Genomic DNA, 13,446 nt, shown 5'->3' on the forward strand with positions numbered 1-13,446 from the left:
TCCGCTCAGTCTATCATTGCTTTACTGTGATACAGCAATGTTTGTTTCGCAGTTATCGTCCGCCGTTGACTCTGTGATATTGCAGACAGCCCATCGGACTTTGAATTTAAGTAAACTGCCGTTGCCTCTGTAATATTGCAGACAGCCCATCGGACTTTGAATTTAAGGAAACTGCCGTTGCCTCTGTGATATTGCAGACAGCCCATCGGACTTTGAATTTAAGGAACAGCCTCTCCCCGAGCAGAATTTTAAAGGATTTTTAAGGTTGTCTTTTAATATCTGTTTTTCTTTTTGTATATATTGTAATCAGTTCTTGGTGCCTGCTTTCTTACAAAACAAAATAAATGTATCACTTCTATAGAAATGTATAGTTGCTGTTACTACTACTAGTATTACCTTTATACGAATTCCAATGAATCACTTGCTGCAGAGGAGGAATCATGTATCTGCCTGTTAGGAAGTTATTTTTCTTCATACTCTCTATTGTGAAAGTCAACATAGAATTTGATTGGACGAAGGGCAATTAAACAGTGAGGAGCAGACACTCCCACTGGCCTTCAAGATAAAGTTTTAGTGCCAGAAACCTTTAGGCAGTAGTGTGTGTACATACATACATACATATACATATTGACCCACTAGTCATAGAGCTGAAATCACTCTTGGCTACTTGTGCTCCCTCCCCCCTGCTCAGCTGCGTTCCCCGAAACGGCATGAAACCCAGGCAGAGGGGCGTTCGGTGTATTTACATAAAATGGTGATCCGCTCAAAGACCTAGACCTTTACTCTGTCGCAGAGGAGGAAGCTCGGCATCGTCTCTTGTGGAGCATTATGGACTTCTCTGGCACGTTGATTCCAGCAGGGCTAATCGTCGCTTTGCTGTGGCTGTTGAGGCTCAGGAGCCGCAGACAGCCTTGTTTACCTCCAGGGCCAGCAGGTCTGCCTGTTATAGGAAATCTGCTACAGCTGGACAAGAGAGCGCCGTTCAAAACTCTGCTAAAGGTGAGTGTCGGAGACCGACACCTTTGCTTTCCAGTGTGTGATTAAAAACACCTACTTGCCAGCACATAGCATTGTTTGGTCTTTAGTGTGTTGTATGCGTAACCTTATGTACGTTTGTTTCTGAGTTTGTTTCATATTCCCCATTTGGCCTGTTCCCAACATGCCTGCACAAGAATCCGATGTTTGTTCATTGCTTTATTTAACCTGCAGCTCAGTGAAAGCTATGGCCCCGTGCTGACTGTGTACCTGGGCCGTCAGCGCACAGTGGTTCTGGTGGGCTATGAGGCTGTGAAGGAGGCACTGGTGGACCAAGCGGATGACTTCACTGGCAGAGGACCTCTTCCTTTCCTGATCAGAGCCACCAAGGGCTACGGTAAAATGGGAAATTGGTTGCGATATGTGTGCCATGTAAACGTGTTTGGGTAGGACATTCTCTGTCCTTAAAACTGGGCTGCAAATCTCTGTTTCACTGATTTCTTCTGGCCAGACGTTTGAAGTCTGTGTTCTGTTGCACCTAACCACATCCAACAGTGATGTAATTATCTGTATATTAATGCATACAGTGGCTTTAATTATTGAAAATTTCCCAAATGTTTCTATGGAATTATTTGAGAGTTTTCCTGCTCTTGTTTGAAAAATTGTATGCATTAGTTTTTTTGTTTTTTTGAATGGTCACATTTTGAAAGGTTTCAGTCAGTCCTGCTGTTTTCTTTTTTTTTCTCCTATTTTTAAACTTTTCACCTCGTTTTATTGCGCTTCAGAAGCTTTAATTTGACAGCCAGATTATCATGAGTTTCCTTTGGCTACCACTTTTCAAAGGTCTGGGGATCAGTAATGGAGAGCGCTGGCGGCAGCTGCGTCGTTTCACCCTCACAACCCTACGAGACTTTGGGATGGGACGCAAGGGGATGGAAGAGTGGATCCAGGAGGAGGGCAAGCATCTGGCGGCCCGCATAAACAGTACCGGAGGTATGTATGTGTGAGAACAACTCTGCGTGCTTCTCTATCAGGAATATACAGCATCATAACTTAAAGGTCATTCTTGTCTTGTTCCAGGAAACCAATGTTGATGGGCTTTAAACGTGCTTAAATAAACTGTAAATAAGGCACGTGAGATTTTAACTTGACTTGTATTTTAAAAAAAACAAAAAAAATGCGCAAAGCTGAGCTGGTGCAACGTTTGTTACTTGAATACAGTGAGAAATACATTCTGACAAAGAAAGCATTTGATATTTTGGGCTTTAAACAATGCCTTCCAGCCTTTTTGACATTTTCCTGCAAAAAACAACGCTACGGGGTGTCCTGTGTATTGTAGTTTGTTACTTTTCTGTTTGTTAAATCGGTTGATAAATTTGAGTCGTAATCAATATTTAAGTCAAAATGTCGGGCTGGGACAGATTAAAATGGGCTGGATCTGATCTTTTAAGTCACAGTTCTACTGGCTTTGTGCATTCTCTAGTCTAGTCCTGGAGCTTTTAGTCAGACGTTCGTCACATACATTTGTATTTTGAAGGTTGATTAGCCTATTTTCCAAGCTGATATCTTTAAATTGTAATGCCCCCCCAGCTCTGACTGAAACGAACAACTGGCATGCTGGCAGTATGGTCGTATAGATGCGCTGCCTAAACGGAAAGCCTGTGCAACACATTAACCTGACTAAGGCTATGTTATAATGCAGTCCGCAAGCCTGACAGTGAACATGGTGATCTTATGTTAGCTCCTGCATTATATTCAGGAGTTTCCTCTTGGCCTGCTGTGTCACACTGAAATCATACTGACAATTCATGAACGCGTGATTTTGATGTCTCTGAAGTGTTTCTTCTTTTAGATTTTTGATACCACGATCGATCGTTTTCCTTTTTGAAGTAACACAGTTTTATTTTAATCATTCGATCTGTGTCCTGTCAGCACAGAAAGAATACTGAATTGAATTGACTTCTGACTTATACAGCCTTATACAGTCTTCCTCATAAACTGAAAAAGCTCTTAAAAGTGTGAATGATCCCATCACTTGCAATGCATTCTTTTCCTCATGATGGCAGTATGCATAACATTAAGTCACAAACACTGCTATGTTGATTATAAAATACTGATTTTTAAGATTTGTTCCCAGGCAGTTCCCTTTTCTGACTGTGTTGGCGCACTGAAAGTTTACTGAGCACTTTTTTTTTTTTTTTTTTTTTTGTCCAGCCACACCTTTTGATCCAACCTACTTCTTGAGCTGCACCGTGTCCAATGTGATCTGCTGCCTGGTGTTTGGTCAGCGCTTCAGCTACGACGACGGCCACTTCCTCTACATTCTGCAGACAATCTCCAAAGTCCTGAAATTTGGCAGCAGTCCCTGGGGTCAGGTAAAAGGAGGAGGAGGTGCAGAGAGCTTGAAGCAGCACGGTGGGTGGGTTAGTGGATGGGATCAGATATTATTGGCGATACTGGCTGTACAACCAGCATTACATTTTTACTAAATGCTTTTTTTTAATGTCTTTTTCTGCTTAACTCACCGCATCGGTGTACATTTGTGTTTTCAGTTGTCAAATTAGTAAATGTCTAACTTGCCTATTTTATTTATTTGCATTTGGTTGTGTTTTGCCTATTTGTTTGTAATTTTTTTTTTTTTAACCCATTGTTCAGTTTATTTCCCCCTGCGAAGTTGCACAAAGTAAAACTATAGTCGCCCTGTTCCAGAAACTGCTCTTTCCTATGGTGATGATATACTTTCAGTAAGTCCTTTAGGGAATGATTAGAGGTTTGTCTGCAGTGAGGCTCAGTGCACTTTTATCTTTATAACACCTCAGATACCAAAAGTTGGCAGGTACTTTTTACTCCGCTAACACATTATTCAATGAGTCCTTTTCCACTTCCCATCACAGCTGTATAACATCTTCCCTCGGCTGATGGAGTGGCTGCCAGGTCGACAGCACGAGATATTTGCCAGAATTGAAGAGCTGAGAGAGTTTATTATGAAAAAGATCCGGGAACACGAGGAAACGCTGGACCCCGGCTCACCCAGAGATTACATTGACTGCTTCCTCATTAGACTCAGTCAGGTATGACAGAGTCCATTAACCAGAATACACCTCTGTGAAGTAAAAGTCACGTTTCCTTCGTTTAATCTGGGCATGTTTAGCATGCTCACTCATATGCACCCACTCTCTATAACAACAGAGTTCTGCAAATACTGAGAACTTTAGACCACCAGGTGCACAGATGGGCTCAATGGAGTGCGTTTTAAAATCTTGAATTCTGACCCCGCAGGTTGTATTGTCTCAACTTCAAAAGAGTTCTCATTCTGTCCTCTCAGGAAAAGCACATTCCCGTAACCGAGTTCCACTACGACAACTTGGTGTCAACAGTTTTGAATCTGTACCTGGCAGGAACAGAAACTACCAGCTCAACTATCAGATTTGCACTAAGTGTACTGATCAAGTACCCCAAAATACAGGGTAGGTCACAGCCAGTGGAAGCCAGTGTAAAAGAAAACCTAGAAACTGGTCTAATGACTTTTACGTTAAATTGATTTCTAACCCTCTTTCTTTTAAAGACATCTCGTTTCATTTACACGTCACATGATCATTGCAGTTTCACATATATATTCTTTAATAGACTCAGGGCACGACAGCTCCAGACCTGGCACCTTGTCGTTGGGTGCATGTAATGCCGATGAGCGCTTTGAGCTTTACAGCTCTAACGTTGCACTGTTTCGTTCATTGTACTTCACTGTAGAGATGAGTAAGTATGTGTAAAATATAAGAGCAGCAAGTCCTCAGACTTGAGAAGCTGGAACCAGCATGTTTGGCATTTTTGCATATGAATGACTTAAATGATTAATCAGAAGTGATTTATTTTTTATTTTTTTGGTGATTAACTAATGAATTAATCGAGTAATTGTTTCTGCTAAATAGCTATGTTTTCCTCATTCTGAAGAGAACATGCAGCAGGAGATTGACACTGTGATTGGACAGGAGCGTTGCCCTTATATGGAGGACAGGAAGTCCCTCCCCTTTACAGATGCAGTTCTCCATGAAATTCAGCGCCTAATGGACATTGTCCCCATGAGCATCCCTCACTACACCCTCCAGGACATCTCCTTCAGGGGCTACACAATTCCCAAGGTATTCTGCTTTCATCACATAATACGGGGTTTTTTTTCCAGGTTAATACAAAATGTTCCATCTGTTACAATGTCTTGTCTCAACAGGCTACAATGGTTATTCCCCTGTTGCACTCTGTGCTGAAAGAGGAAAAACAGTGGGCAACCCCTCGGTCCTTCAACCCCCAGCACTTCCTGGACCAGAATGGCAACTTTAAGAAAAATCCTGCATTCTTGCCATTTTCTGCAGGTGAATTATTAAGGAAATTTCCTTTGATAATGTTTGCTCAGAAAATGTGGCTTAACATTGGACCTGCTTGCTAAACAGATTTTCGTGTCGTCATGTTCCTTTCTGAGCTATGGTATGGTTTAGAGGCAAGATGTAAACCCAGTCTCTGCACTCGTTTTTTTCATTTATCTCGGGTGTATATATTTTCATTCTCGCTGGTTTGTGGTTATCTCTCAGGAAAGAGATCGTGTGTCGGAGAATCCCTCGCTCGCATGGAGATCTTCCTCTTCCTGGTGTCACTTCTGCAGCGCTTCACCTTTTCTTGTCCCGGAGGACCTGACAGTGTAGACCTCAGCCCTGAGTACAGCAGCTTCGCCAATGTGCCTCGCGCATACAAGGTCATCGCCACGCCACGGTGATAAATGATATTTTTCAGCATAGTCCTGTGTTTTCAACCCGTCATCTGGCCTTCAACCTCTGACGAGTGCATCGTTTGATACAAAGCGACCTAATTTCATACCAGCGTGGATCAAGCGCAACGACTTATCTTTTTTTTCTATCTCCTGTGCTTGTAACTTTGATGTTTGCCGTGACTACATCGAAATGGCCTCCTCGAACCATGTATGTGTCGGTGCCTTATTTTAGCTAGAGTACATTACACTCTAAGTCTACGTGAAATATCCACATTTAAGCAGTTATTGTGGTTGATCTGCATTACATCAAATGGGAAACTGTTTAGTGTTATTTTTCATCTTTTGAACAAGATTCTCAGTTAATAATCTCAAATGCTTTGACGTTCAACTAAGGTTAAAGTTTTCACCAAATGTTAAAATGGGTTATCAAAGAGATTTTAAAGAGGCTGTCTCACTTAAGACTTCACTTAGTTTTTAAGGTCATAATGGTATTTCTCTCCTTCCCTCACTTGTTGAGTTTATTTAAACCCCCAGAATACACAGTGCACACTGGAATTTATGTGCGGGGTTAAGGGTTGTTTTAGGTCATTTATGTCTAGGTATGTTTTGTCATTTCCCCACTTGACTGTATGAACCTTTTCTGGGGTATTTTTTTTCTGAAGAAAAATGCACGAATCACACACAGGAATCGTATACTAATTTATTTTATAGGTAAACAAGAAATACTTAGTGTTTTATCCAAATTCCATCAATCGTCTTGTGACCAGCTGCAGGGCCCCTTAACCCTGGTTTACAGGCCCTAGTACAGTGACGCATAACAAGGAGTCGCGTCAGTAATTTGACAAGTTCAAGGTCAGGTGATCGGTCAAGCAGTGTGACAGGCTGTCAGTGTGTTGCTGCATGTTCCAGTGTATCACTGTCTTGAGTCTAAGCAACGGAGTGAATGTCCCCGTCAGACTTTGGGGATCGTTGTCAAAGACTAAGGCTGCAATATGTTAAGAACCCATCAAATTACTTAGAGTATCAGCTGTCATGGCAGGTCTTATTAAACCTTAATAAGACTGAGTGAGGAAAATACTCATTGAGTGTACAGTGTTATATATTTTACTGCATTACATATTCACTACTTCTTTTGGTGTTATACAAAATTTAAAACATGTTTAATGAACCTAAAGCTAAATGCATTTATTCATCCTATATTTTCATATCCGAGTATAAATACCATTTAAAAGTGTGTTTTATTGACTAACTTGTTAAATAGATGAATCCTAATACAAAGTCCATGATTGAAAGCCAGTATGAACCTTCATGGAAATCAGTTGTTGCCACTGAAAACTCCGGTACTTATGTCCAAATGGTGATGGCACACTGTTGATTCTTATAAGATATTTTATAGGATTTTATAGAGGTGTCAAAATGCAGTGACCACCGTGTTTGGTGCAAACTGTCTTCAAACGCTGACCACAAGGGACGTGCATTCTTGCTAACTGGTACTGTAAGTGTGTTGCCTAGTCTGCCACTGCAAATGCCCTACCTATTCTTCGTTACGTACAGAATATTAAGGGATAATGTCTGTGGACAAGTGAAAGTGAGCACAGAATCTTTCTGACTCTCACACCAAGGATATATGTGTTCAAATGATTGCACAAAGCATAGCACAAGTCAATGTTTCTCGGCCCAGCAACAAACCTTTAGACCAGTGTGTTGCTTTATTAAATGTTGGGCAGGTGATATTTATGCTTCACCTGTTTCTTGACATCCGGTGCGGGTGAGATGTTGCTGTTTGGTAGCTGAGGCAGGTACTGTGCCTGGATAGAGAGAGAGGGAGAGAGAGAGAGAGAGAGAAAGAGAGAGATCCATGAGTAAACCACATGAACTGTGTGCCGTGCACATCTCAAACATTTTTTATCATTAAGATGATGCTTCAACAGGGTGGCTGGTGGTGAAAACACAGTAAGAGATGAATCATTTATACTAAAAAAGGCAGATTTGGGTTTGGTGCAGTTCGGGGTTATGGGAATGATTTCACACCGGATTAAGCCGGCATGTGTCGTACCTACCCCTGCCTGTCTGCGTCGGGATCCTTTGTCGTGTCGCCTTCCTGGGCGCTCACCCTCGCGGCCCCAGTTTGTTCCTCCTTCTTCCTGGAAATACGGCAGCTCCAGCAGCTCCTCACAGGACAGCCGGAGGGAGGGGTCCATCACCAGGCATGACTGCTCAGACACAGAGCATTGGCATTTCAAAATATTTGGCATTTCAGAACATGGACGTTCCCTTGATAAATATACTTATGCTGGATGGACCCAGAGCACTGAGTCACCATTTTATTTATACTCATTTATATTTTATTTATATTTGCTAAACAACAGAGGCTCACCAGTGCTGGACTTTCAAAGCATATACAACATCCAGTTTAAAAGAGTCATATAAATGATATATTGATACTCATTTATTGACCTAAAAAACATAATTTAAATATTTTTCAAAAAAGATGCCATAAAAGGATTCAAGCATGTAATGGTAACACTGTTTATAAATCACTTCAAACATTTAGAAGTTTAGCTTTTCTGTACCGCAATTTCTTGTTACCCATCGGCCATCATATACAGTATGCTGATGTATATCTGTGATAAGGTAAAGTCAGCTGATAATGATAATATCAGCCATGCCAGTATATCAGTCAGGCTCTATTAAACATAAACATAACATACCTTCATTACATGGAGGGCATGAGGGGACACTCCATGGAAGCGCTTTTCCAAGGGCTCCTAAGAGCAAAAATAAATGGGGAATAACTATACCTTCACCAAACTTCATCAGCTCCCAATGAAGAGCGTACATTGTGCATTCCCAGTGGTAACAGTGGGTTTGTACCGTCGAGTCGGGTTCAGGAATACTGACTCCACTGAAGAAAACGTTGGAGCGGAAGACCTGCTGGTGACGAGGGATCAGGTCGCCTGAGGTCAGAAATGAGATCATCAAAACCTTCCTCCAGTGCCAAAATTTGAATCAATGTGTGTGTGTTTGGTAAATGGTTTGCAAACCTTAAAAGCCTTAAATTAACCTTGGGAGAATGTTGAACCAAGACCTGAAACATTCGTAGTACATGTCAGGTTTTGCTGTTAGCTCCTCAAAATTAAACAGCAAGTCCTGCAACCCTCGTGTTGAACGAACCCACAAAACAAGTTCACTGCAAAAGAGGCCAATCTTCCTATTCAGTGAATTTCCCTAAAGTTCCTCTATGTTTCTTAAGGGTGCTTTCACCTTTCAACCTGCTAACCTAGCCCAAGACTGCTTGAAAAAGTAAGCCTGGGTCTGCTTTCAAGCGAGGTGCTGCACTTTGTTTGTGGTGTGAAAACAAAGGAAACAAACCAGAAAACTATGTGATAAAAGTTATGTGATTTAGCTTGAATGTATAAACTGAACTACTGGTAAATCCATCTGCTGATCTTGGGACCCGTCAAGAAACTAATGCCATATGCGATCTCTACAAGCGATCCCTTATCAGTGTACCTAGAGTTTTTCGGATGAGGTAGAGCTGGTCGACGTCAGACTTCCCGGGCCAGAGTGGATTCCCATGGAGCAGCTCGGCAAAGACGCAGCCCAGAGCCCACACGTCCACAGGAGGCCCGTACTGAGTGTCCCCAACCAGCAGTTCAGGCGCCCGGTACCAGCGGGTCGCTACGTAGTCTGTGTAGTCATCCTCTGGTCCCGCTGAGTATAGCAACGCACAAACAGATGGAGATAAATTGTATACACACACACACACACACACACACACACATACACACACAAACTTAGATACTGAATAATGAACACTAAATAACAAATATATCGTAGAGGAAGGGATTACAAGGCATGCTGAATGAACACGTTAAAGTATGGTAACGTAACACCGAAACCTAAGGCAGGAAGGGTAAACAGAGACACACTACACACAGACGCATTAACTGGCTGAATGGTCCTTCTATGCAATGCATTTATTGAAACAGTGAAAGTGAGGAGGCCATCGGCAGGAGATGATATAGGTTCCACGTTGAATAAGTCATTACAGGTACATAAAGACTAAATGCACATTAATGCACTGGCTCTCTGGATGACCTACTCAGGATGCGGGCGAAGCCAAAGTCACAGAGCTTGATGATCCCCGTTTTGGTCAAGAGGATGTTCTCTGGCTTTACATCACGGTGGATGCACTGCAACATAAACGCCCGGGATCAGGGACTTAGGCAACATGATACACAATCTCTTAGTGACAGAGAAAGAGGCTTATATTAAGGCTGACAGAATAGGAATTAATGTGGAAGAACAATAGCAAGAGATCAGAAACCTATACACATTTTAATATTGAAACCTATGGGCTCCTGATGGACAGCGTCCGACGGCTCCCAGGAGTTTTCTACACTACTATTTTTGTATTAAAACCTGAGCTCATCAGATATAAGCTGGTTTTGGAAGGCTCTGGGATTTGGCAAATAATCATCACAGGAGAACATACATGTATTTCAAGCAGTACTGTGAGAGTCATCAAGTTAACAACACCAAAATAAGATTGCGAACACAAGTATTTACCTGATATAATAACTATTAATAGCAACTTGATATTTAATGCAGTATTCAGCTAAAAAGCGCTCACATAGTTAGATTCTATCTTAAAACAACAATCAAGTGCCATTTGTACTCTGAGAGTGTTATTTGTTGTTGTAGTCGTTCGTCTACTCTGTAAAATATAGTGGACAAAATACACAGTCCTTGTTCTGTAAAAACACGCATTTTAAAACCAACTTAAACTAATATGAAGCTGTGGATTTTGTCCGCTATCTTTTACAGTGTAGTGCCACTAGTAACCGATCACTTCCTGGCCAGTATAGAGAGGAGGAAATGATTACAGAGATATGGCCTGAGAGTATTATTACGAGGTAGTCTTGGAAACCCCAAACTTATCCTTTATTCAACAAAACAGACAAACAAGAAACCTGTGCGAGGAAAATCAAAGGGTAAATATATGAAAATGAAAAACCACATTAATAAATACACTGACATTGTGCTTGTGGCAGAAGTTAACGGCCTGCAGAGTCTGCCACACTATACCCTTCAGCTGAGCCTCAGGTACCCTGCAGAGAACAAGAGACAAAGGAATACTGATTGTTCTAAGAGAAACAAAACACACGTGTTCCTCATCTATTATTCCAGCAATTTTAAAACAGACGCGGTGCTTTACACAGCCCTCTCGTCACCCGGGTAACCTTAGGCCTGTCTCTAACAGCAACGGCGCCTTTGTTTTCAGGAGCAGCTAGAGTTTCGGCTGCACAGCCTTGTGGGAAAAGGAAAAACTGGTCGGACAGCAGCTAGCCGTTGTAGCTTAGGCTTTGATATGGGACTTCACATGACCACAACTAAACTAAAATCTTATCTTGTGACCACGGATTGCATGAGGAGCGCTCAAAGCAAAGACAAGACCCATTTTCCCTAAATACTTTAATCTTTTGCTTTAGACTTGGCTACTCCTCCCTATAACTCTGCTGCCAACATTTTACCTCTTTGAAATCTCTTGGCAACAGTCTTCGCTCCCTCTTTGTGATTCAGCCCGCTCCTTTCTGCTGCCCCTTTCCTAATCAGTACTCTTAAGAAATAAATGTACACACGGGGAGTTATGAGGTAAACTGCGCGGTAAACAGACGACTCCTTAAAAAGAGAGGCCCGCTTTTGCAGTAGGGGACATATTTAGATCCTTTACCTACTGTAAGTAAAAGTAACAGTAGTGTAATGTAAATATACTGCATTACAACTAAAGGTCCTGCATTTAAAATTGTACTTAAATAAAGCTAAGGTATCGTTATCATTATCATTAAAATATAATTAAAGGATCAAAAGTAAAAGTACTCCTAATGTAACAGAAAGGCTGCATAAAGGCAGTGTTATATTAATACAATGTATATTATATTATTTTATCACTGATGCATTAGCATGTAAGCAGCATTTTAACGTTGTAGAGGGTGTTAGTTTCAACTAATGTATAAACGTTTGGGTAGTTTAATCTTTAATAAAACATCATATTTTATAAACTGGCCTTAGGTTTTGTGGGTAAAGTCTCAATCTTCAAAGTAACTAGTACCTATAGGTATTAAATAAAGGCAAGGCAGTGGATTGTAGCTAAGTACAGAGCTTGAGGAAGCGTGCTTAGTTACTTTCCACCCTCTGCAATTTTTTTCATGGATTCTTAGAGAGGTGCCCACAAAATATTTAACTGATGGACTTCTGAAGATGAAAAGTGGATGATTACCCTCAACTCTCTACGTATGTGGCCCCTTCAGTATCTACCACAACTCACTGCTCTGACTCGGAGCGACCCACGGAGGGTATGCATGGGCCCGTTCAGCTCCTACTCAACAACACTTGTACCAGATCGCATGTCGGCAGGCGACAGTTAGACGCACGTCTAGGCCGCCGCGTGGCCCCCGACCTACCCACGAGGGTGCCTGTCCAGTTCATTGAGGACCGTCTGTTCACAGAACTCGAACACCAAGTGGAGCCGTCTCTTCCTCCGGAAGACCTCCAGCAGATTGACCAGATTCACGTGTTTGAGCTGCTGCAGGACCGACAGAGAATGAGGACACTGTGTCAGCACAAAATGTTTCATCTTAATGTTTAATTAAACCCACAGAGGATCTAAAGTCTACCCCGGCCCTGACCGCCTTTAAAAGCAGACTTAGAAAAGTGTTATCTTCTGCTGCCTCCTAATGTTGTGTTTATTTTGCTTTTATGTATTTACTTTCATTTCTATATCAGACTGCCTCAGTCTTTAAACAATAATAATAATAATAACTGCGAATGACAGATTCCTAACACAGTGACGAAAGGTCATACAACTTGATGAGTGTTTGCGTACCCCTGTGCCTGCACATGTCCACCTGTGGTGTTGGATGTGAACAGACTTGGAGACTGCTGAGTGATACTACTCTCGTCTCACCTTCAGCATACGTATTTCTCTCAAGGCTATCTTCTTGATGACCGGGTCGTCTTCAGATTCCACAAACTTCTTGATGGCTACTACCTGGCCAGTGTCCCTGTGTCTGCATTTGAAGACCACACCATAGGACCCCTCGCCGATTTTGGCCAGCTTTTCGTATTTCTCCATCGGGCAGTCAGTGGCTGTCACCTGGCAAGAGGCAAAGGTTTTTTTCCCAAACTCACCACTTTACTCAGGAGTACTGATAAATATTGTGTTTCATCGTTCCTCCAGTCAAATAACATCAAGATTTCGCACGTGTCTGGTATTTCAATTAACCTTACAAAATTGGTCCAAGGAAATTTTTTAAAAATTGTTTTTCGATAGGTTACAACCTGTGACACCTGAGAGAGGATCCCACAGTCCAGGAGACGTGTGTTGTTTGTGGACGAAACCAGCTCGTTTTTTTTTTTTGTTTGTTTTTTTTTGCTGTTGTTTTTTGTTTTGTTGCTGTTTTGTTTTTTTGTTTTTTTCTCCCAACCTAAAGGCTGAGAGGCACACTCACCTGTCCGGAATCTAGAAGGGTCCTCATCCGCGAGTCGGCAGCGCGTCTGCGGAGGGTCGAAGTCCACCAAAAGCCACTTCTCGCCGCCTCTCCGGGCTTGAATCCATAACGTCCGTGGCGGATTATTGTGACAGACGGGAGTTTCAGAGGTCCCTCGCCCTCTCGCTGCTGCCACTATTACTCACTCCCTCCGCCGCCTCC

The 13,446-nt window shown here is 42.1% G+C and overlaps 2 protein-coding genes across 5 annotated transcripts; one reads left to right on the plus strand and one right to left on the minus strand.

Annotated features, from left to right (window-relative positions):
• The first annotated feature begins 42 nt into the window (after positions 1 to 42).
• Positions 43 to 6,476, plus strand: LOC120791599 (cytochrome P450 2F3-like). 3 transcript variants are annotated; one of them, XM_040130082.1, is made up of 10 exons: positions 43 to 264; positions 692 to 999; positions 1,210 to 1,372; positions 1,819 to 1,968; positions 3,190 to 3,350; positions 3,870 to 4,046; positions 4,301 to 4,442; positions 4,924 to 5,111; positions 5,198 to 5,339; positions 5,556 to 6,476. In XM_040130082.1, exons 2-10 carry the CDS (start codon positions 829 to 831, stop codon positions 5,735 to 5,737), a joined length of 1,476 nt encoding a protein of 491 aa, XP_039986016.1. In that variant the 5' UTR covers positions 43 to 264; positions 692 to 828; the 3' UTR covers positions 5,738 to 6,476. The 3 variants fall into 3 exon arrangements, with proteins under 3 accessions (XP_039986016.1, XP_039986015.1, XP_039986017.1); XM_040130081.1 differs by having other exon boundaries at positions 43 to 999; XM_040130083.1 differs by lacking the exon at positions 4,301 to 4,442 and having other exon boundaries at positions 43 to 999; positions 4,902 to 5,111.
• A 944-nt stretch (positions 6,477 to 7,420) lies between these two features.
• On the minus strand, positions 7,421 to 13,443 carry LOC120791600 (cyclin-dependent kinase-like 1). 2 transcript variants are annotated; one of them, XM_040130085.1, is made up of 10 exons: positions 13,246 to 13,443; positions 12,702 to 12,890; positions 12,199 to 12,320; positions 10,773 to 10,845; positions 9,837 to 9,927; positions 9,245 to 9,445; positions 8,606 to 8,688; positions 8,443 to 8,499; positions 7,792 to 7,944; positions 7,421 to 7,539 (listed from the first exon to the last, which is right to left on the minus strand). In XM_040130085.1, the coding sequence occupies exons 1-10, from the start codon at positions 13,270 to 13,272 to the stop codon at positions 7,444 to 7,446; spliced, it is 1,092 nt and encodes a 363-aa protein (XP_039986019.1). In that variant the 5' UTR covers positions 13,273 to 13,443; the 3' UTR covers positions 7,421 to 7,443. The 2 variants fall into 2 exon arrangements, with proteins under 2 accessions (XP_039986019.1, XP_039986020.1); XM_040130086.1 differs by having other exon boundaries at positions 7,438 to 7,539; positions 7,788 to 7,944.
• Between the last annotated feature and the right edge of the window lie 3 nt (positions 13,444 to 13,446).

The sequence above is a fragment of the Xiphias gladius genome, chromosome 7, assembly GCF_016859285.1.
Source record: "Xiphias gladius isolate SHS-SW01 ecotype Sanya breed wild chromosome 7, ASM1685928v1, whole genome shotgun sequence".
In the NCBI taxonomy this organism is placed as follows: domain Eukaryota; kingdom Metazoa; phylum Chordata; class Actinopteri; order Istiophoriformes; family Xiphiidae; genus Xiphias; species Xiphias gladius.